The sequence below is a fragment of the Lithobates pipiens genome, unplaced genomic scaffold, assembly GCF_037356315.1.
Source record: "Lithobates pipiens isolate NorthernLeopardFrog02 unplaced genomic scaffold, aLitPip1_a1.2 Scaffold_13, whole genome shotgun sequence".
Taxonomy (NCBI): Eukaryota; Metazoa; Chordata; class Amphibia; order Anura; family Ranidae; genus Lithobates; species Lithobates pipiens.
In genome coordinates, this window is record NW_027507718.1 from 85468782 (window position 1) to 85493600 (window position 24819).

The following is a 24819-nucleotide window of genomic DNA, read 5'->3' on the forward strand; positions in this document are numbered from 1 at the left end:
TGTATCATAGATAGGACTAGTTTACTGAACATTCAAGTGTCAAATATAGTGTCTAGATGTTGTGTTATAGTGCAGATAATGACAATGAGCAATACAACTGACGTGACCTGATGCAGCAACATGATGTGTCATCTATAATAAATGAATCAGGTAGCACTTCAAAGTACCCTAGATTAATGCTGAAGAAAAGTGTCCAGGCATTTAGAAGAACTGGCATGGCATTTAAACAAATAGATGTCACCATGTAATGGCTTTTACTTTAACCACTTCAGCCCTGAAAGGTTTTACCCCCTTCCTGACCAGAGCACTTTTTTGCGATTCGGCACTAAAAATTGCGCGGTCATTGCACACAAACAATATTGATGTCCCTTTTTCCCCAAAAATATAGCTTTCTTTTGGTAGTATTTGATCACCTCTGTGGTTTTTATTTTTTGCGCTATAAACAAAAAAAGAGTGCCAATTTTGAAAAAAAACACAGTGGGGGTTATTTACAAAAGGCAAATCCACTTTGCACTACAAGTGCAAGCAACAAGCGCAAAGTGAACTTGAAATTGCACTGAGGGTGCACTTGGAAGTGCAGTTGCTGTAAATTTGAGGGGTAGATCTAAAAATGGGGGAAGCTCTGCAGATTTTATTATCCAGTCATATGCAGGCTAAAATGCAGTTTTTTTTTATTTTCCTTGCATGTCCCCATCGGGTCTACAGCGACTGCATTTGCAGCGCAATTTCAAGTGCACTTTGCACTTGTAGTTTGCACTTGTAGTGCAAAGTGGATGTGCCTTTAGTAAATAACCCCCAATATTTTTTACTTTTTGCTATAATAAATATCCCCCATGAATATAGAAAAAAAAAAAATTTCCTCAGTTTAGGCTGCTATGTATTCTTCTACATATTTTTGGTAAAAAAATCGCAATAAGTGTAAATATCGATTCGTTTGCACAAAAGTTATAGTGTCTACAAAATAGGGGATCGTTTTATGGCATTTTTATTATTCATTTTTTATTAGTATTGGCGCCAATCTGGGATTTTTATTTGGACTGCGACATTATGGCGGACACATCGGAAACTTTAACACTATTTTGGTACCATTGTCATTTATACAGCGATCAGTGCTATAAAAATGCACTTACTACTGTGTATATGACACTGGCAGGGAATGGGTTAACCACTAGGGGGCAATCAAGGGGTTAAGTGTGTCCTAGGGAGTGATTCTAACTGTGGGGAGGATGAGCTACTATACACATGACAGCAATCACTGCTCCTGATGACAGGGAACAGTAGATCCCTGTCATATCATTAGGCAGAATGGGGAAATGCCTTGTTTACCAAGGCATCTCCCTGTTCTTCCGCTCTGTGACATGTTCACAGGCACCCGGCGGACATCCAGTCTGCGGGCCCGCGGTCATGGAGTGTGCGGCGGGCTTGCACGCGTGCCCACAATTATGCATCTTAAAGGGGACTTACCTGTATGCCCTTTTGCCCACCCGATGGCACCACCACACTTCTAATTCACTCCCTGGTCATTTCTCGCCTCGACTACTGCAACTCCTTCCTCATTGGATTACCTTTACATAGACTACCCCCCCCCCCTTCAGTCCATAATGAATGCTGCTACAAGACTCATCCACCTTACCAAACATTCAGTGTCCTCCACCCCTCTCTGCCATTCGCTCTACTGGTTTCCACTCGCCCAACAAATAAAACTCAAAGTACTAACAATAATTTACAAAGCCATCCACAACTCTGCTCCAAGCTACATCACTAACCTAGTCCCAAAATACCAACCAAGCTGTTCTCTTCGGTCCTCCCAAGACCTCCTGTTCTCTAGCTTCCTTGTAATCTCCTCTCACGCTCACCTCCAGGATTTCTTTAGAGTGTCTCCCATCCTTTGGAACTCCCTAACCCAATCTGTCCAACTGTTTCCTAATCTATTCATCTTTAGAAGATCCCTGAAAAGCCTTCTCTTTAAAGAAGCCTATCCTGCTTCTAACTAACACTGTTTTACTTCCTCCATCAACTCATCCCTCACAGCTATTACCTTTTGTATCAATTGACCCTCCCTCCTAGATTTTAAGCTCTAATGAGCAGGGCCATATGATTCCTCTTGTACCAAATTGTAATGTAACTGTAATGTCTGCCCTCATTTTGTTAACTGTTGGGCAAACTGTTGACGCTATATAAATCCTGTATAATAATAATGACTACCTTGAAACATTTTTACAACCCATGTAATGTAAATAAAGTTCATAATATAGTATAGAGGCAGAGACAAAAAAAGAAAAATGAAGGAGGGGTAGAAGAGTCAGACACCTCAAAGCTGTTGCATATTTATAGCTTGACACATTTTTCCATACTTCCTTAAGATATTCATGTAGATTGAACAAAATGTGAACAGAAAAAAATACTTGTTCCCTTAAGCCAAATACATAATAGTGTTCCATTATGTATTTATATATATGAGCATTTAAATCAGTTAAATGCGGGTAACATTGTATCCAGTTAGCCAGTATGTTTTTTGGTTTTTACAATTTTTATTGGAATTTTTAAGAGATTTACAGAATATACAGTATGTCAAGGCCACAATAATTGAAAGGTATTGCCCAGGGTTCCATGTATCTGTGGATGTCAATTAACAAACAAAACACAAACTCCAACAAATTTCACCTGCATAGTAATAGGTAACAAAGAGGGAACAAACAGTATTAACATGGATTGACATGTAGTGTAATAAGAAGAGTGAAACATATTCTAGGTGAAATACAACCTAATGACATAACATGGTAGGTAGCAAACAGATGATACGATACTAGGTGATTCACTGTCACAATTAAGTAGAGTAGAGTTTAAGTTGGAGTAAAAGTTTAGCACAGATTTAGAATTAAGTTAGAAACAGAGTTAGCATTATAGTTAGAATAAGGTTAAAACTAGAGCTAGAACTAGAACCAGAGATGAACATTGCTTAGGTCAATAATCCCTTACATAAAGTCTTTGATGTTATCAAAGTACACACACACAATCACTGAAATATTAGCCTCCATATTTTCCATTGCCCATCACACCTTCTCTTGGAGCCTAGTCTGTTAGCCAATAAGGTGTGGTAAGTTTGTATGATAGGGATCACATCAGATATATTAGGTAGCACATTTGTTTTCCAATTTTTAGTTATAAGCAATCTAGCTGCCAAGAGAACATGTGTGACGACCAATGTGTGAGGGAAAAATGTATATTCGAAGATTTAGTATTGCTAACTCAGGGCTTGGGGATATGAGAATACTAAATAGTAATAATAATAATAGAAGAAAGTAGGTGAAAGATACTATGCCAAAAGCTGGTTAAATGCCTACAAGACCAGAAAATATGCTTAATATTACCCATGTCACCACAACCTCTCCAACACAGACTAGAGTTGGTTTGGGAGATTTTAGACATCCTATATGGAGTAAGATACCATCTCAGAGTTATTTTCTGAGACAGTTCCCAATGATTTACACATTTGTAGGCTTTGTAGGTTGTGTTAAGGGCTGTTCTCCATTGCTGTTGAGTGAAACATTTCCCCAAGTCCTCCTCCCATTTCTGGAAGGGAGCAGTCTTGGTGAAAACAAGTTTACTCTGAAGGAGAGTATAGAAAAGAGAAATACATTTAAGTGGTGTGGATGGGGTTGTGTAGAATTTCCAAATCGAGTCTAGTAGGTATAAACGCCGGGAGTCCACTGAGTTTAGGAAATGGGATATTTGAAAGTATTTTTATTCATCTCTAGGCAGAAGGTTATATTCCGCCTTAAGAGTCTTAAAGGCCTTAAGGTGGTTGTCTTGAAGTAGATCAGCAATATGGGTAATACCCCTGAGTTACCAATCCTTAATCATAATATCAGGAATTGCTTTGGTTAATATATTGATACGAATAGGTATTTCCGTTAGTTTGATGGTTGGTGATTTATATCTACAGAGGTCTCTCCAGGCCATAAGCGAGGCTTGTATGGTTACGGGGAGATGCTTTAGGGGAAAGGGCTTCCACATATCAAGTAGTAGCAAGGTCTTTAGTGGGACTAAAGATCTGCTCAATACTGCGCCATGGAGTAACTGATGTGTTTGTAAGCCAAACTTTGATTTGGGTAAGCTTGGAGGCTTTAGGGTAGTCTTGTAGCTCAATAAACCCCATACCCTCTGCTGATCTATGTTTAATTAAGTGGACTCTGGAGCATCTGGGTTTTTTATGATTCCACACATATTTGATAAGGAGGATATTTAGTGTTTGAAGATGGCTAAGTTTTAAGGGGACAGGTAAAGTATGAAATATGTACAGAATTTGGGGAAGTATAAGCATCCTGAATGACGTCAAGAGGCCCGACCAAGTTAGTTCAAATTTAGATAATCGTTTGGTTTATATTGATAGTTTATTCAATAATGGTAAGTAGTTTGCATCTGCCAATTTGAGTGGGTCTGTTGTCAGTTGAAGACCTAGGTAAGGATTTCCATCACTGCTCCATGAGTACCGAAACACATTTCTCAGTCTACTCTGGAGCGTTGATAGAACGCCAATGGGTAAAATTAATGATTGGTATAATTAACTTTATAGTATGAGATCTTACTGAAACTGTCTAGGATATGGTGGGCATGGGGTAGAGATTGAAGTGGGGAATTAATGAATAGGATAATGCCATAAGCAAAAAGATTAATTTTGTGGGTCTGGTCTTGAAAGGAGAAACCCATGACCTTGGCATGTGATCTGATTTTTTCCGCTAAGGGCTCTATGAGATGATTAAAAATTGAGGGGGACAGGGGGCATCCCTGTCTTGTTCCATTGGGGATGAGAAACGGCCAGGATAGGATGTTCGATGTATATACTTGTCCTGAGGACGACGAATAGAGGGCTAGAACAGCGGACAAAATAGGGCCCTCAAAGCCAAACTTACTAAGAACAAGTCTCATGTATCCTGTCGAACGCCTTCTCCGTGTCCAAAGATAGGAGCAGAGAAGGCACCCGATTCTCGCATAGTGAATGAGATTAATGACTCTGCAGGTAGCGTCTGACGCCTGCCTCCCCACCGTAAATCCTGACTGATCTGGATTAATCAGTGTAGGTAAGATATACAATAGTCTTTGGGCTAGTATTTTTGCATAGTTTTGAAGTCTGTGTTGAAAAGTGATATTGGACGAAAGTTGGGGGGAGTATCAGGGCTTTTTCCCAGCTTCGGAATGGTCACCACATACGCCCTGAGCATCTCAGGAGGGAAAGAGGAGGTAGATGTGGATTGAGGAAAGATCTTTTGAAGTGCAGGAGTTAGAATATTTTGGAATGCCTTATAGTAATCGTTGGGAAGTCCATCCGGGCCTGGGGATTTGCCAAGTGGAAGTGAGTATATTGCTTTTTGAATTTCAACTTGAGAAATGGGCTCGTTGAGGTTCGATAATTGTGTTTGAGTTAGCGATGGGAGGTTGATATCCGCTAGAAAGGATTGAATGGTGATTTTAATTTATTATCGCTGTTTTCTAGCTGGTCTAAAACCATTTTTGATGTAAAGGGACAGTTTTGGTTGCTACGGACAATCTCCAGTTTCCAGGCATAAAGAACAGTTTTTATATTATAAAACTACATGCAGGGCACTGGGCAGACCACTAAGGACAAAGGGGATGTGAAATAATTACATACAGCAATGTAATCTGTAAGATTACATTATACTGTATGTATACTGTGTGTTTCACTTTTTGAATTTGGCGCCGTTCTCCTCCCCCGTGCATCGCAACGCTCGCAGGAAACGGAGCTCGGCTCCGTGATAGATCGAGCGGAGGATGGCTAGCTCCTACAGCGGGGGACATCGCTAGATCCAGGGGACAAGGTAAGTAACCTCTTCCTGGATCCAGCGATGCGGCCCCGAGTCTGGCTCGGGGTTACCGCTAATGGTAGAAAATTTTCACCCCGAGCCAGACTCGGGAATACCGCCAGGGGGGTTAACAGACCAAGCTGCCCAGAAAAATGGCAATTAGGTTCAAGACAAACTGTTTAACACTGACAGGGGTGCTTACAATGATCAGCTCTTATTCATTTAGGTAAAACCTATATCCCCAAAGAAACAAAAAACTGTTGCTATAACTGTTAAAAAAAGTGTTAGCTGGAGTTCAACTTTAATTTATTAGTATTTCTCCTAAAATTGCTATTGCATCTAACAATACTCTCCCCAGACTGACAATGCTGCCATCCAAAGGGCTCTTCATTGCTTCTCGATCCAGAGCAGGGACGCCCTATACAGGGAAGTGTGTTACTGGCCAGATCACCAGGTGAAAATAAAGGAAAATAAGCCTAAAAAAACAAAAGCAGACACCACATTTAGGGATCGATATACTGAAATATAGTATTGTTTTAGGCTTGGGTTTGGATATTCTTTAAGTGATGGTGGGGCTGTCATAACTAATAAATTACTGCAGCTTTTCATTTACAGATGTGACATCAATGAACGTATCATCTGTAACACAAAGGACATTTTTGTAGTCATAAAGTTGCACACTCATCTTTAGTTTATTCTAGAATTTCTTTACCTTTGCCTAACAACATAGATGAGCATATAAATAAACTGGGAGTGGGGGACCTGCTTTTCAGGCAAATATTCTAAAGAGTTTGTAAGTCAATTCTTTGTTTACAGTATATGCTTTATATGTTCTTATAACGCATCACTAGGGGTAGTCCTTTGATCTTCCAGCTTCTTGCTTTAATATGCCTTTTGATGTCCCTTGTCTGTGTATCTCTTAATAACCCTTAAACTGATAATTGAAGATACGCTTATTCTTGACATAAGAGTAACAATTTTGGTAGGAATGAAAGTTGCAAAGTGAAAGTGGTTCTAAAGGCAGAAGTTTTTTATTTTATTTTAATGTATTCTATGCCTAAAGGTAAAAAAACCTTCTGCAAACAGCTCCCCCCAGCCCCCACAAATATGTACCTAAGTCCAATCTCGGTCCACACATAAGAGCAGGGGCTCTCTCTCTCTCTCCTCCCTGGCTCAGACACAGCAGTGAGGACCATTGGCTCCTGCTGCTGTCAATCACAGTCAGTGAGGAGGGAGCAGGGCAGAGCCATGTTCTGTCATTGGTTTTTAAGGACATGGCTTTCCTGGCCCACTCCCTAACAACTAGCTATTCTTCACACAAAGTTTGAATCGGTCGAACCAATCCAAATTCAAATTGTTTCCTGAAGATTTGCATTTCCTTAGAAAATGAATAAACGAAACAAAAAGGAGATCAGTAACATAATGAATCTTTCCGAAATTAAAACATTTTTCCATTCTGCACATGTCTACTGTGTAGGCAAAAAATATGCAGGCAAAAAATGGTCAGACTTTACAATATGTGGGCAAAGAATAGGAAATCATAAAAACACGCAAGCAGAAATTAAAAAATGTGGGTAATCAAGGCATTTCTCAGGCAACAAACAAACAATTATGACACTATCCAGGCAACAAATGAGCAATTGTGACAATATGTGGGTAATAAAGGGGCAGGCATCACAATACACTGGAAAATAAGTTGTGACAATACGTAGGCACCAAATGAGCACAATGACAATAGACAGGCAATAAATGGGACATTTACTGTATTACTATATGCAGGTAACAAATAAGAAGGCATTATAATATACCATGTTTGATTTTTCCACAAGGGCAGGTCCAGAATAATTCAAAGTATCTTCTTGAGATCTAAAAAAAAAACTCCCTCAACACCTTAATTTTGCCTTCCCCTTTGACTCCAAAACTTTTCGCATTTCACAAAATTTCAGCAAAAACTCTCATACCTAATCCCAATTTGTGCCTGTACCTAAGAAATCGTACCCTTCCCTTGTGAGCATCAAATGTTAATGTCACCCTCAAAGAGTCTTTTTTTTTTTTGGAAAAAGCATTTATTATTTAACTTTATGAAAGCTTTGCTGGTATATCAAAGCATTGCATGTGATTCCTAATCTAAGCCAATTTGTTGAGCAAAAATGTAACAAAATGAGTAACCCTTTGAAAAAAGGAGTTTTCCAATATATTTTGTTTTAATTTCCCATGTGACAATGGCAGCTGAAAAAGTGTGTACTCAGAAATATATATTTTTTATGACTTTCCATTAAAGCACCCTTAAAATATAGACATAAGAAAATATCCACCAAGAGAAAAAATAATTATGCAGAGAGAGGAGCATACTTTTTGTTTTGTTTAATAGATGTTTTTGTTTAGGAATCTCCTGCAACCCTCCAGAACCGTTGGAGAATGGGATTATCCAAGGCATAAATTATTTTTACGAAGATGAACTTCACTATAGTTGCAATCAAGGCTATGAACTTCTTGGGCCAAGTCGAAGGATCTGTCATGTGGATAAACTGTGGCGCCCCTCTACCCCTCCTACGTGTGTGAGTAAGTAACTAAAGATCATTTTATGTGAAAAGAAACAACATTTCCAAAAAGTTTATTCTTTACTTCGAGAGCTCATATTTATGTTATCGTCAGTCTTATATATAACTATCTATGCTTCCAACTACTTGGGCACTTTGTAGAGAAATTACTTATTTTTTTTCAGCGGGTAACATAATTATGTGCAACAGCTGTCAGGAAATTACATTCCCCCCATTTGAAGAAAACACAGGGCAATAGGAGAAATTACTCAATGAGTGAGTCAGCCCTTATTGAATGTAGTTATTACATTTAACTTCATAGCCTGTTTTGGTGCTAAAGCTCTAAATTCCCTGCCTAAATCTCAAAACGTGAGAGTTTGGAAATATCAGAGCTCCGTGTGTCATCTGGAAAGGCTGTTGTTTCCTGCTTGATTGTAGAGTAATGTCTCTCATCACTCAATGAAATGGACCCACGTATCTGTCAAGCAAGAAAGACACCAAGAGCTAGAGTGATATACTGTATTAGGAGTAAGCGAACTGCAAGAAAAAAGGTTGGAAGGGTGAAGGAAAATTGAGCGGGGCATGATAAAATAAGACTTTATGATTGGCGGAGTCCTTTTTCTGTTATCTGTTATTTGGTGTGACATGAATACCTACAGTGATGGCAGTTGTGGTAGAAGATGTAATTTTGAACAGTTTTCCTTACTTAAGGATGGATATTAAATAGAGTTTTATGAGTTCCTTTTATCGGGACTCAGGGAAAATCTGGTGCAACCATGCATGGTAGCCAATCAGCGTCTAAATTCAGCTTGTTCAATTAAACTTTGACAATAAACCCTGGAAGCTGGTTGGTTTCTGCGCAGAGCTGCAACAGATTTTGCTTGCTCAACTTTTAGTAAATCTCCCTCTATATTTCCTAAATGTGGCTGTATAAGCAGAATACATATACATTACGAATAATTGGATCATTTTTGCATTGAATAGTTTAAACCCTTATCTGTTCAGTCCCCTTAGTCTTACTGTAAAAAAAAAAAAAAAAGTTTAGGTTGGTAAATACAAGATTCAGTTCAGAAAGCTATAATACTATCTGTGGTGTGGCTGAATTATTGAAAGTATAAAGCAGGGGTGCCCAACCTTTTGAAGAACAAGGGCCACGTAAGCGACTTGGTAACCAGTCAAGGGCCACAATTAATGGAACGGGCGGATGATAGGCCCATGTCCGCTCTGCATATGCAGAGGGGACACGAACACAGCCCACTCTACTCTATGGGCCCTCCAATCCAATCCCCTTCTGTTTTTTTTTTTTTTAGATTGGAGGTAGGCTGGTGTAAATGGACACTAGTCCATTTACATCTGCCGCTCTATAGAGGTGAATGGAGGGTTCAATTGGGTCCGACCAATCGCGTAAAAGGGGCCTAAGGCTGCTTTCACACTGATACGCTGCAGGTGTGGTGTACTTTCTGAATGCACACCAAACCAGCAGCTAATAAAAGAAGTCTATGGCTCAGTGCAGGTAACCCGCAGGTGAACTGCTCTGCACCTACGGATCAATTTAAAAACACCCCAGTAACCACTGCAGAACAGATATGCCTGTATATAGGCTGTGATTTCAGTAATAAAATGTCCTTTATTAACAGTCTTTCATTCAGGTATCAGCAGCTGTTGCTGTCCCAGGCAGATTGCATTTGGTATCACTCCGCCTGTGACTCCGGCGCTATACAAGAGGCATCGGCTTATGCTGCTCTGTTCCACAGCCGCTTGTTTCCTCTACCGCCAGCTTCATTCACTACACTGATGCTCTGGGATGGCAGATCAGCATCCCACAATCTGGGCTTGCCGACCCGCCATCTCAGATAAGTGGGTCGCGGGCCACATCAGAAGACTCCGCGGGGCTCCACATCCAATTCGTATGGCAGGAGAGTGTGACTGGCTCTCAACCGGGGCGGCCACGTTCGGAATTTTTGAAGGGTCCTGTGCGTCTTTTGGCCAGTTTCAGGTGCGAATTCAGCCAAAAATTCAGACCTGATTCGAACCTGAACTGGTGAACAGACACCTGCTGGACCTCCTGCTGTGAGCCGCGGCTGCAGCTAATCTGAACCCAGCCTAAAGTAGAACTACCATTACAATTTTTTACATTGTTCTGCCCTCATGTAACAAAGTACATGTAGTACTTTGTGCCATGTTGCTAGGTGCTTCCTATAGCTGGGTACACATGGATTGAAATTCGACTGGTTCAGCAGGAACTAGCTGAATTTCGATTTGTGCGTAGCCCTCTCTGTTTGACCAAAACCGGTTGTTAGATCAGCTTTTGTTAAATGATCCTGCTGGAAAACCTTCATTCGATCAGGAGCACCAATCAGTGTATTCTGACAGGGGTGGAGTCCCCGTAGTGGGGGAGAGTCCTGCATCCACCTCCCTTCTGTGAAGTTTTTTTTTTTTCATTCAGTCTGCTGCTTGAACAAAACAAAAAAAAAAAAAAGCTCACAATGTGTACCCAGTTTAACCCTTTCGCGCCTAAGGGTAAAATGATTTGAAATCCCTAAGCCCAATTTTTTAATTTTGACATGTATTATTAAAACTGTACATAGCATCACAACTACTTTGTACATCCAGGTGGATTATACCGTGTTTTTTTTCAGGACAAATTGGGCTTTCATTTGACGGCAAATGGTAATGGATATTTCTTGATTTTTTTTTATTGTCAAAGGAAAACTGGACCAAAATATAAAAAATGTTTTTTAAATGTAACTGTATATTTCTTGCTATTACCATAACCTACCATCAAACAACAATCTTAAATAAATCCTCCTGCTCCTGAAGATTGCAATGTTTCCACATATGTATATGTTAGTTGTGGTTTGTACCTGTAGTACAGCACAGAATCAATAGTGCGCATTTCGCGTTTTTTGACCCAAACACTAAGGCAGGCTATACATGGGTCGAATTTAGAAAGAATTTTCTTTTGAAAATCTTATCTAAGAATTTTCATTCGAATTTTGCACCATTAGTGAGCTGCAGCAACAGCGGATTTTTGTGCGGCCATCAAATTTGAGTAATCGGGCATGTTGGAAATTTTTTGAAAAACAAACTATTTTCTAATCAGTGATGGGGGAATCGTGCGAGAACTGTAATCAAAAAATAAATGCACATGTGCAAGAAAAGAAAATTCCCGGAAAGAAAACAAGATTCCCAGCCACGAAAATTCTTTTCTGTAGCATAGCGATATTGAAGGCTTGGTTGGTCGAATTTCGAAATCAATGATGGCACCATCAGATCACAAAATGACGAAGTTTTGGATTTTCAAAAGAAAATTATTTTGAAATTTGACCATGAATGTCCATCTTAACCATGGCACTGACCTAGATGAAACCTTGATCAAGGTATTTTTGTAATTTTATTTCTTTTCATTATTTTTTTTTCTACACACACTTTTTTTTCTCTTTGCAAGGACAGAGAGTGATATAATGTATCTCTCTCATCCTTTCACAGACACAGAAAACACGGGACTGGCTTCACAGTGACTGATCACTGTGCTGGCCAACCAGGGGTTCAGGGTCGCAGGGACCGGGGCTCTCTGTAAGACCCCAGTCACAAAGGGAGATACACAAATATGCAGCCCCTGGGGAAGAAAAATGCCAAGCTGCATATTTGCATACGGTCGGCATGAAGAGGTTAAAGTAGAAGTTCACCCTAAAAATAAATCTACTTGTATCCACAATCTAAGACTAACCTATCTAGCCCTGTAAAAAAGAAATCACTATACATACTTTTTCTGAAGCCAGTCCCACACTGAGCTGTCAGCGCCAGCTTCTTTGTGTAGGCAGGTGCAGAGGAGGCAGCTGACAACGGAAGCCCCATAATAATCTCATGGGTGATGTCACTTTCCAGGCACTTCACAGCCGTTGTTGGCTGTCTCCTGCACAGAGCTTCCGTCACTGAAGACCGAACCTGATCGGCTTCAGAAAAGGTATGTAAATTGATTTCTTCTTGACAGGGCTAGATAGGTTAGTCTTAGATTGTGGATGCTAGTGGATTTACATATTTTAGTTTTAGGGTGAAATTCTACTTTAAGTCTAGTTATGAAGTCTGACCTGTCCCCCTCCCCTTTCCCCATGGCAAATCTCACAACATCTAGAGAGGAGATGACAACATCTAGGCAGGAGATTGATCCATCATAACAGCAGCTTGTCTTGGCTCAGTATTTTCCTTAGCAAGCTGTGGAAAGAAGAATGCAGGGAGACAGGAGGCTGACACACACCCCTCATTCCTCATTCCTCACCCCTCTCTCCTCATCCCTCATGTCTCAGGAAAGTGCTCTGAGCAGAGACAAGCTGCCATTATGATGTAACCTATTCTTCCAAGTTTTTGTTGAACAGCCTATGTGGGGGGGGGGGGGTCATGGCAGACCTCATAACTAGATATTGGGCTTGTTCACACTTGACTAAATTTAACAAATGTTCCTATAGTGTTAGTATTGACGTTAGACTTGTGTTAATGAGCTTTAGTATGGGTGTTAGACTGCTGTTTTATAAGCGATAACGACAAGTTAAATATGCTCCCAAAATACCCTATGGGCAGTTTTGAAGCATTTGATGACAGTTAAGGCGTGTCAAAGCTGTTCTACAAACGTTCATTAGAGGATATAAACTAGTTCATTAGAGGACATAAACGAATCCCCCACAATCGTACCGCAACTGCCTGCCAGAGCGTTTGCGAAGAGTTACCATAGACTAGAATGAGAGGCATTGAAAGGCCTCAAATGCCTCCTGACTTGACATAAGGCTTCAATTTTGAAGCGTAGCGATGCTAACATTTCATGTGTTGCTATTGTGAACAGCACTGTGTGCTGTCCATTTTATCATTTCCATAGGCATTTGAATGGCGTTTTTAACACTTCTCAAACGTCTGCTTTTAATGCCAAGTGTGAACTTAGCCTTAGGGGGCTAATAATTAAATTGGATTAATACTACATGTACTTTGTCGCACAGGAGGCAGAACAATGTTAAAAAATCTAAGGCTATTTCTTATGTAAAATATCAGCCACATGGCTGAAACCAATGCTTATTTTGGCAGATTATACTTGCCACATTGTTTTTCCTCAAATACACCTCATTTAAACTGATTGGCTTTGGATTATAACCATCTTGTAGTTATATATAAATAGCAGTATTTTGAGACGTTAGAACAAATGCAATATTTTTTGTAAATTAACTTGAACAGTCAACCAATAAAATAACAAGCACAGATGGTTCATTCAGTTACATATGTGATGAAAAACAAGCAAAAACACACAGCAATGAAAATATGCCTACATTAATATTTTATTAATTGGAGCCTTATATGGGTCCTCACTTTTTATGATTAAATATTCTGTAATGTTCTCTCTTATAATTGCTTAGCCTACAAAGAAAATTAACTTGCTTTTTTACTTTCTCTGCTTAGTTGTAACCTGTGAGCCTTACCCAGTTATAGAGAATGCCATTTCTGTTTCAAGAGGAAATACATATAGTAGTAATATCACCTACATATGCAATCCTGGTTATCATCTTGTTGGGCCAGAGAATATGACATGTCTTGCTGATGGAACATGGAGTCAACCTTTCCCGTCTTGCAAGGGTAAGTGTAGATGTTTAGGCCAGTCCTGGAATTGAGGTTACAGACGAAGGGGGAAATGAATCTGCAGTTAATATTATTACCATATATTGCTTTTTTATTAGCATAATTTGTAGGTATGAGACAACAGCAGGTCCATTCACTAATTGTATTTCTTGTGTTGTCTTTGAGATTTATTTTCATACACATACTGTTCCCATTACAATGGAGCCTTAATCTCCCTTTTGGATCTAATTTATTAAACATGATAAAGAATGGATTGGTATGTAACAATAAAAGTGTCCTGAGCCTGAGCTAAAATAATTTCCTGATTAGTGTAAAGGCTATCTATACTTTAGTAAGTAAGTATAGATAGCTAAGTAAGTAAAGGCTAAGTAAGTAAGTAAAGGCTATTTATACTTTAAGTATTCTTAAAGTTACCCCCAGCACCCCAAAAAGTATTAGCCTGACTGTGGGGTGCCCTGTAGACTGCACCGAGTAGACCTTGCAGTGGGCAGATGAGAGTAAAACTTTGGCTTGGTGGATGGGGGCAACTTAAAAGATAATTGTATTATACAAATAAAAGTAAGATTTAAATAAGCATCCTTTAAAATAGAGTTACTCTTTAACCCACCAAAGCTCATCTATCATTTAAAGCTTACATCAGGTATAAAAGAGTTTGGCAGCAAAGGTTCATGGGTCATAGCAACCTCAGCGTTCCAGGAAACATAGGTAAGCACCAGTAAAAAGTAAATATTATACTAGTCAAGCTGATTCCTAGCTACAAGGATGTGTTCTGTATTATTTTACTCTTCCTTATTGAATCTGCTTAATGGTGTACACAATGCAAGCATTACTGATCTTTATCAAGTCAAACATTTGGGTATGTCTCATAATATATAGCAAAATAACATGAAAAGTTGCATTGATATAAATGTACATACAGTACACAAAGTAATATGGTCTAATCAACATGTTCTTCTTTCAGAAACAAGATGTGAAACCCCAAGTCAGTTAGATAATGGATATACTGAATATGACAATGTAACTGTTGGAAGCAGTGTAAAATACCATTGTCTTGATGGATATAGCCTGGATGGTGAACATCTAGCAGAGTGTACAGGAAATGGAATATGGAGCTATCCCACACCTGTCTGTAAACGTGTGTGTTTATTTAAATCTTACATACCTATATTTGTATAGTGGAAACACCTTTTATATTTTCACAGAATGCCAATGACAGTCTTTATATCATAAAACTCAGTTAGTGAGTGGCAGGTATATCTATGGTTACCTTTGTGTAAGCGGTATAGAAAAGTGATTTGATGTAAAAATTCCAGCCCTATGAATGGTAAACTTATGTCATCCTTCTAAGTTGCTTTGTTGTAATTAAAAAAAGCATGAAGCTGCGCTAAGAGTGACTAATGGGACACAAAAAACCACGAGAGCTGGAGCAGTGCACTTATCACTGGCAAACGGTTAATTTGAAAAAATTAATAAAAAAAAAACAGTCTGACAGTATGTGAGTAGAAACACGTAAGTTAATTGAAAAAATATATTCGCAAACATCACTGAGTGTATACAAAGTGGTTAATGAAACCCAATCATGCAATAATATGAGTGATAACGAATGGTAATAATGGGTAGATGATAAGTAATAATAGTAAACAAAATTGTATGTGACACTAATCAAAAAAAAATAAAAAAAATATCAGCTAACAGTGAATCAATGTGACATATAATTGCTGATAAACGCAAAAAGAATGTCCATGCACATTATACAGGTGACTTAATCACGGTGACATGAATCCAAACACCACAAGAGCTGTGAGGAGAAAAAAGAAGTGCCTCCACCTAAGTACAAACTACCACTTACCAGAACAATATGGTCCCTTGCTACAGGGGACCCGGGAGCGCAAGTGTCTAATAATCCAGCCTAGGATCTCAATGGCAAGCACCACATTCCTCTATCCCAACAGCGGTAGTACTCATCCAAGTAAGGCCAGAAGGTTAAATCCCTATAGAATAAAAGGAAGCTGGCATAGTGTAAAACCTTCACTATTTATTAATCATATAAAAGTCAAATGGACACTTACAGTTTCGTTAAATAAAAACAGCAAAGAATAATTGAGCCGGCCGGCTCTAGACAGCAGCGCGTTCACATCCTGGACTCATGCAGCACACAGTGACGACAGCACGCCGCTCCCCCCTATGCGTTTTGTCACTACAAAAGACATTATATAATGCTTTGAGTTGCAGCTTGGTCCTTTTTACATAGCGCAGTTTTTCTTTTTACCATTTTTGTCGTGATTAACGCTATACAAAGTGAAAATGTTGTGCTATTACTGTATTATAACTACTGCTATCACATGATGCTTTGTGTGTATTGGCAGATTTAAATTCAAATGATATAAAGTTATTCTAAAGGCAATACTTTTTTAAGTTTTATTAAACCCAAAAGCAAGCATTAATTATATTGCAGCTTACCATTTCTTAGATTTTATGGCTGGATTAATTTTTTTTTTTCAGGGTTTCTTTCTTCTATTTTCATCTGGTGATCCAACCACTAATTCTGCTGTTTTTCCCAAGCTCAAGCTCTCCAGCAGAAAGTAAAGTTTACATGGATGAGACAAACCACTTAACACTGGCAGGGCTGCTGTCTGCTGTGCCCCCCTCTGTTCATTCATCTAGAGTTGTGTCTCGGTAATACAAGAGGTGTGTTACTGGCCAGATCTCCAGGTTAAAACAGAGGGAAGAAAGCCAAATAAAAGAAATTGAATGCAGCCACCACTTCTAATGAATGGTAAGCTGCAGTATAATACATTTTTGGGTTTAATACCACTTTAAGCCTTTAAAGTGGCCCTAAGTGCCCAAAGGAATCCCTGAAGCAAAACAAACCCCTCCTGCATATACTCACCTTATGCTCTGCTCATGCTTTACTGTACCCAGTTCTTAAAGAGGAGCTGCAGTCAGTTATAAAAAAAAAAATAATAATTATTACAAGTCAGCAGCTACAAATACTTCCTGATAAAAAAATGAATAAACTCCCAGAACTGGTAGAGGAGGAAGTGAGAACGAGGATGAGCAGAACTTACCTTTTCATGTGAAGTTCCACTTTAAAGCAAACGTTGAAAAGTGGGGAAGTGGCAAAAGGGACATATAAATCAATCTAAAAAACTATGAATGTGCATATGCAGTGGCAAAGATTGGTGAAAGTTCCAAAATAGTTGTTAAAAAAGGTGGCTAATTTGTGTCGCGGTCTCCTTACAGGACCACTAAAACCTAATAATTAATATGCATATTGCTTATGGTTCCACTATATATATAGTATCTAACAAAAGTGAGTACACCCCTCACATTTTTTGAAATATTTTATATTTTATTATACCTTTTCATGTGACAACACTGAAGAAACGACACTTTGCTACAATGTAAAGTAGTGAGTGTACAGCTTGTATAACAGTGTAAATTTGCTGTCCCCTCAAAATAACTCAACACACAGCCATTAACCTCCTTGACGGTATTCCCGAGTTTAACTCGGGGTGAAGCATTAACCCCTGAGATCACATTGCAGGATCCAGGTACAGCTTACTTACCTTGTCCCCAGGATCCTGCAATGTCCTACCAGCTGTGTGAGCGAGCTGTCCTCCGCTCAATTCAACAAAGAGCTGAGCTCTGTTCCTTGCTAGCACTGCGACGCACGAGGACAGAGAACGGTGCCAAGTTCAAAAAGTAAAAAATACAATACATATACAGTACACTGTAATCTTACAGATTACATTACTGTATCAATTTATTTCACATCCCTTTTGTCCCTAGTGGTTTTTTTAGTGCCCTGTCTGCAGTTTTATATTATAAATACTGTTCTTTCTGTCTGGAAACTGGAGATTGTCCATAGTGACCAAAACTGTCCCTTTACATCAAAAGTGGTTTTAGACCAGCTAGAACACAGTGATAATAAATAAGAATCACTTTCAGAATTGAGTAATAGTGATTTGTGGGGAAATCCATCATCAATCACTGAAAGTAATGAAAGTAATGCCGCGTACACACGACCAGACTTTCCAGCAGACTAGGTCTGACGGAATCAGTCCGTCAGACAATCTGATTGTGTGTGAGCTAATCCAATCATTTTTCGTTAAAAAAAATCAGACAGACCTAGAAATAGAGCATGTTTCAAATCTGTCCAACAGACTCAATTCCTGTCGGGAAAACCATTCGTCTGTATTCTGGTCTGATGGACCAAATATGATGTAGGGGAAACTATTGGCTACTGGCTATTGAACTTCCTTTTTTTAGTCCCGTATTACGTAATCACATTCAAAACGAACAGACTTTCGAGGGGACTTAGTCCGTTCGTGTGTGGCAATGTCCATACGTTCGGAAAGTCCGTCACAACTCTGCTAAAAGTCCGTTGGGAAGACCGTCGGACCTAGTCTGCCGGAAAGTCCGGTCGTGTGTATGCGGCATGACAATTCTGCAACTGAGCAAATTTCTGTGTTTTTGATTTGATTATTATTGAATATTTTTTATTATTATTATTATATTATTATTTGTTATAATTATGTATAGTTATTTATTATATTATCCTTTCTGATTTCATGTTTGAAACTTTATCATACCCGGATGTCTACTAGACTTTTGTTTGGACAGATTTAAGTGAGTTATTCCTAAGAATTACAGGCCTACAATATAAAACGCCAAATTTCCATGCAAAATAATGGTACCGCTTTCAGCACCTAAAATCTGAAATAATCATACCGCCAGGGAGGTTAAACCAGCTTAATAAAATTGAGCCACTAGAGAGCTACTTCTTCTGCTTCCAAGTTCTCAGTAACCACCCCTACAAGGATCAGGACTTAGTGAATACTGTTTCTTGCAAATATCCAACTTTTTTCTTTTTTTTTTTTTTTTGAACAGCAAATCCTTGTCCTGTGCCATTTGTTATCCCAGAGAATTCAGTTGTGACAGAGACAGAGTTTTATGTTGGCCAGAAATTGTATATAAAATGTAGAAAGGGCTATCGACTTGTGGGCCAAGATGTTATGACGTGCGATGCTGATGAAACCTGGACAGAAGCAAATGCCAAATGCGAAAGTAAGCTTCTCATTGTTGACCATAAATTGCTGCTATTCAGGGAGGTGTAAATTAGAATTCACTAGAAGGATCACAAACTGAATAATTCTATTAGATTCTATTCTATTTATGTTTTTTTGAGTGAAAGTGCTATTCATACTGTATGGCTGTTTAGAACCTCTGTATCTGTGGCACGCATTGGGATAAAACTACAAATTAATAAATAAGCAAGCACTATATAATTCCCCACTATAGAAATTATAATGAAGGTGATATTGTAGTCAGTGATGTAAGCAGGAAACCCTGGTAGAACATGCATAAAAATGCATCTCAGAACTGTTTCCTGGCCAGAATTTCCAATACTTTACTGGAATTAAAGAAAATAATTTACCTGTGTGTGATCTGTCTAAAGCAAACTATACAAATATTTTTTGGGGTACTCTTGGTGTATTCAAAACAACTCCTTATATGTTTGTTTTGGTAGATACAATTTTACAGTCTTTTAAAGGAGAGGTCCAGCCTGAGCTCATTTGGCTAGGCTTCTCCTATGTGTCACAGGAGTGCAATTCGTTTTGCACTCCTGTGACCCATTTTCAGCAGAGAGCGGTCTGCTGACATCACACAGATCAGTGGCACCGCGTCATCCTGACTTTTTGGATCTTTCAGATGCCTAGACTGATGGCTGTCTCAGCCTATCAGCAAGCCATTGGGAGTCCGAGACGACGGCTTCCCATCCCTCCACAGCTCAGTGCTCCAATGAGCGTGGAGGAACAGAGCAGGAGAGCTGCTGATTGACAGGCAGCAGCTCTCTGCTCGGGGATATGAGAGAATGGAGCCATCGGCAATGTTTGGTGGCTCTGTTCTCAGTAAAGTGGCACTGGGGGACAGATGCAGTTGGACCCATGCTGCATCCACCTAGATAACTATGATTCTACAATAACCCCCAAACCTATACTTCTCTTTCAATATCACACATTGCCATCCCTGTTGGTTGAAAAGTTTTAGTATTATTGTTTAAAGTAGGTTCTATACTGATAAGCATATCAATCACTTTTTATTGGCATACCTGTGCATTGTAACCTTTTTATACTATACACCACAGGGGAAGAAAAGTTCAAAATCGCGCTACCCAGTTCCTCCCACCTCAGTGCTAAAGGTTCAAGTATCACTCCACCTACAATATGCAAACTATTAAATACATATATGGTTTGCAACAAAACAGCAGCCACTATTACATATAGGCATAAATGATTAAAACAATTTTACAACCGCTTAAAAGCAATTAAAATTCAATAATCAAAGCAGCGCTCCAGTCAACATATACTATTGACATTAATGTGCATAATTAAAATATACACAAAAAGACTCAAAATAGTGCTGTAATCACAGTCATAAATACAGTGATAGATGTGCAGGAAATAAAACAAGTCAGTGAAAAAGCTGAGTGGGTGAGTTTGTAGATAGATCAATTGGTAAGTGCACTTAACACCGTTATCCTCCACACCGTGCTCCACACGTCCCCCTAGGGGTTTAAACTCACCAAATGGAAGAATTCAACGAGCCTTACTCCACCAAACAAATCCCAGCCTCCACCTCTGGTTCAAACTCCAGACATCCGAAATAGCCGCAGCACATAAAAGAAAGCAAGCCGACTCCACATCGAGCAGATCCGTTTGATTCGTTTTATTTGAGTCAGAAAGCCTGCGACCCTCTTTGCTTGGAAGCGCTGTGTGACCTCCCTGACCAAGGAGGGTCGCAGGCTTTCTGACTCAAATAAAACGAATCAAACGGATCTGCTCGATGTGGAGTCGGCTTGCTTTCTTTTATGTGCTGCAGCTATTTCGGATGTCTGGAGATTGAACCAGAGGTGGAGGCTGGGATTTGTTTGGTGGAGTAAGGCTCGTTGAATTCTTCAATTTGGTGAGTTTAAACCCCTAGGGGGACGTGTGGAGCATGGTGTTGAGGATAACGGTGTTAAGTGTACTTACCGATTGATCTATCTACAAACTCACCCACTCAGATTTTTCACTGACTTGTTTTATTTCCTACACATCTATCACTGTATTTATGACTATGATTACAGCACTATTTTGAGTCTTTTTGTGTATATTTTAATTATGCACATTAATGTCAATAGTATATGTTGACTGGAGCGCTGCTTTGATTATTGAATTTTAATTGCTTTTAAGCGGTTGTAAAATTGTTTTAATCATTTATGTCTATTTTTATACTATACGCTGTGATGTGATATGTAAGATTGTTTGTGTTCACAGGTATTTTATTTCCTATCAATAAACAGTTTACCTGATTAAAACATTTTTATTAATTTTTTCTATTGTATAACTATTTCTTTTCTTTTGGAGTTTTCTTGTGGACCTCAAATTCTTGTGCTATTCATTAATACACAATATTTTGACTATGTTTGTATTATTTTTCTCTTTCTTAGAAATTTCTTGTGGCCCTCCAATTCATGTGCCAAATGCAATGGTGCGTGGATTATTCCACCATTATGGAGACATGGTGACATATTCTTGTTACAGTGGATATATGTTAGAGGGATCAATTAGGAGTGTTTGCTTGGAAAATCAGACATGGACTACACCACCATCCTGTAAAGGTAATACCGATTATTCATTTATATATATGTTTTATACTTCCCAAGCAACTGGATAGTTGTTTAACACCTGACTGGTTTTCCATGTACCTTAAAGTGGTTGCAAAGGCTCAAGGTTTTGTACCTTCATGCATTCTATGCATGAAGGTAAAAAAACCTTCTGTGTGCAGCAACCTCCACAGCCCTTTCTAATATTTACCTGAGCCCATCTTGAGCCAGTGATGTGCACAGGAACCTCGGCTCTCCAGGGACTCTCCCGCTTCATTGGCTGAGAAAGCAGTGGGAACCATAGGCTCTTGCTGCTGTCAATCACAGCCAGTAAGCCAATGAGGAGAGAGAGGGGGTGGGGCAAAGCCACAGCTTTGTGTGTGAATGGACACGCAGAGCTCTGGAGCGAGACTGCTCATGTGCTCCCATAGCAAGATGTTTGTTCTAGGAGAACTTGGCAAGAGGGAGGGGCCAAGAGTGCTGGCGGGGGACCCTACAAGAGGAGGATAGGGGCTGCTCTGTGCAAAACCACTGCACAGAGCAGGTATGACATGTTTGTTAAAAAAATAATTGCCTTTAATATCACTTTAAGTTTCTAAAATGTTCTTCAGTTTAAGTTACATTTCTGGAAGGAGGCAAAGAACCTTTAGGGAATCTCTCCATAGTAGTTGGCAGCAGTGCCCTCTTTACACCTATTAAATGTGTAACTTCTTGCAGCTGGATTGTTCCACAATTCACTTTTTTTACATTACTGAAACAAATTATTTGGAAAGTGGGACACCATCAGTTGACCAAGGCTGTGAAGTAGGGCTGAAAACTAAGATGCAAGTGAAACTGTGGAGAGGTGAAACTGTAATGAAGATATCTCACCATTGTTCCAAATAGCAAGCCAACAGATTTAACATTTTTGAACAAATCAAAATAGAAATATATTTTTAGGCAGAGGTGGTGATTATATTTATTATATTGTAATCAGGTTGTCTCTGTCTCAAGGAAGAAACAACTGGGGCCTTGTTAACCCTATTATGTAATCAGACTTGTGATTACAGCTTGATTGCATTTAATGGTATGAATTGCAGCTTTGCTGAAAATGAGCATTTCCAAATATAGGCTTACCTCAACAGATATGAAAAATATGGCCCTGTTCTATTTTTCCTCAGCAATCTGAAATATGATGGGTTGCTATGGGCTACTGTGGTTTGCTCATTACTATTGCTTTTTGTCTGCTGTTATTAAGTGAGCCTATTAAATGGTATGTGCTGCATTACAGTAACTTTCTAACAGATATGATTCCCAGAAATGATTAATGATTATGATTGGACCTGGAGCAGGGTAACTTACTATTTTATTTTTATGACTAGTTTTACATGTGTGTTTGCTTCTAAGACAATGACTAACACAAGAGAATTTAATCCCTTGTAAATCATGCAGTAAAAATTTCCTCTGCAAATGTAATAAATACCATTCAATAAAAATGATAAGTGCACAATATAAAAACCCATTTCCGTTACAGATAAAAGAATATTTGACATTACCAAAAGGGAGCGGCAAGGGATAAATATTCATCTTAAGAGAGTAATTCAATGTGTATCATTGTGCATGTATAATATAAAGACCATCTTAAAAGTCTTTATTACCTACAGGCTGAGGGATTCTGCAGAGAGTTGGCAATATAGCTGTATGTGAGTGACTTTTAATTTGTGTCCTCCAAGCAGTATGGCTTATGTTTTAGTTTATTGCACTGATATTCTAAGGATATTAATTTATATGGAGCCTCCTGCTGAATATGTTTCTATCAGTCTAAGGCCCCTTTCACACTAACGTCCCGTTCAGGCCCGCCTGTCAGTTTTTCAGGCGGACCTGAACGGGTGCTCCATAGAGCTCTATGGAGCATCGGATGTCAGCGGTGACATGTCCGCTGACATCCGACCCGCTCCGATCCGAAAAAGTGTGACGGAGGAAAAAGCTATTTTTCCATCCGTCTGCGGATCGGATCGGATGACGACGGGCACTGCGGTCCGTCGTCATCCGATCTCCCATAGGGGAGAGCGGCGCTGTGACAGGTCCGTCCCTGCACAGTGTGCGGAGACAGACCTGTCATCTCCCTGCTCAGCGGGGATCGGCGGAGTGATCCCCGCTGAGCAAACGGACATCCACGGGGCGGATCAGAACTGATCCGCCCCGTGTGAAAGGACCCATAAGCCCCGTACACACTATAAGTTTTTCTGCTGAGTTTTTCCTTCAGATTTACCAAAACCATAGAATATGAAGTCAAACCTTAGGAGTTTCAATTTGTATGCAATCAGGCAGGCCATTGCACTACATGGTTTTGGTAAACCTGAAGGAAAAAATCAGCAGAAAAACTGATGTGTGTATGCGGCATAGGAGTTTGAAGATATCGGAAACACCTGGAGCTACAGGCAAAATAAAAAATGACACCATTACCACTAAGCATTAACACAGTGTTTTTGTGAGTCCCCCCATAACACAGTTATATTATCTGTTGAACTTGCCAGTAAGTCTGTGAATTTTCAGCTTTCTATAACAAACCAAGCTGTACAGTAAAAGTTGCAACTAGAGAGTCGAGACAAACCAATTAACACTGACAGGGGTGCTTGTAATGGTCAGATTTTGTTCAGTTAGTTGTCACTTATTGCAGCTGGATTGTTCCACAATTCACTTGTTTTACATTACTGAATTTTTCTTGGGGAAGTGTGACATCATTAGTTGACCAAGGCTGTGTAGTAGAACTGAAATCTAAGATGCAAGTGAAACCGTGGAGCGGTGAAACTGTAATGAAGATAGCTCACCATTGGGTTCCTTGAAAGATATAGGAAGCCAACAGATTGACTTCATCGGCACAGTACAAAGTAAATATCTCCTAAACGGTGCACGTTTAGGAGATATTTACTGTACCTATAGGTAAGCCTTATTCTGGGCTTACCTATAGGTACAACTTGAAAATGGAGGTTTACAACCTCTTTAACATGTTTGAAAAAAACAAAATAGAAATACAGTTTTAGGCAGAGGTGGTGATTATATTTATTATATTGTAATCAGGTTTGCTCTGTCTCAAGAAAGAAACAATTGGGGCCTTGTTAACCCTATAATGTAATCAGATTTATGATTGCATCTTGATTGCATATTGATTTTATGACTAGTTTTACATGTGTGTTTTCCTGTAAGA

The 24819-nt window shown here is 39.3% G+C and overlaps 1 protein-coding gene across 1 annotated transcript in view; it reads left to right on the top strand.

The window, feature by feature from the left end:
* The window catches only part of SVEP1 (sushi, von Willebrand factor type A, EGF and pentraxin domain containing 1), a 481292-nt gene that overhangs the window by 418059 nt on the left and 38414 nt on the right, over positions 1-24819 (top strand). Inside the window, exons 42-46 of the mRNA XM_077475265.1 lie at positions 8208-8384; positions 13805-13978; positions 14943-15116; positions 18875-19051; positions 21477-21647. Coding sequence (XP_077331391.1) covers positions 8208-8384; positions 13805-13978; positions 14943-15116; positions 18875-19051; positions 21477-21647 — 873 coding nt within the window. The remainder of the gene's footprint in view (positions 1-8207; positions 8385-13804; positions 13979-14942; positions 15117-18874; positions 19052-21476; positions 21648-24819) is intronic.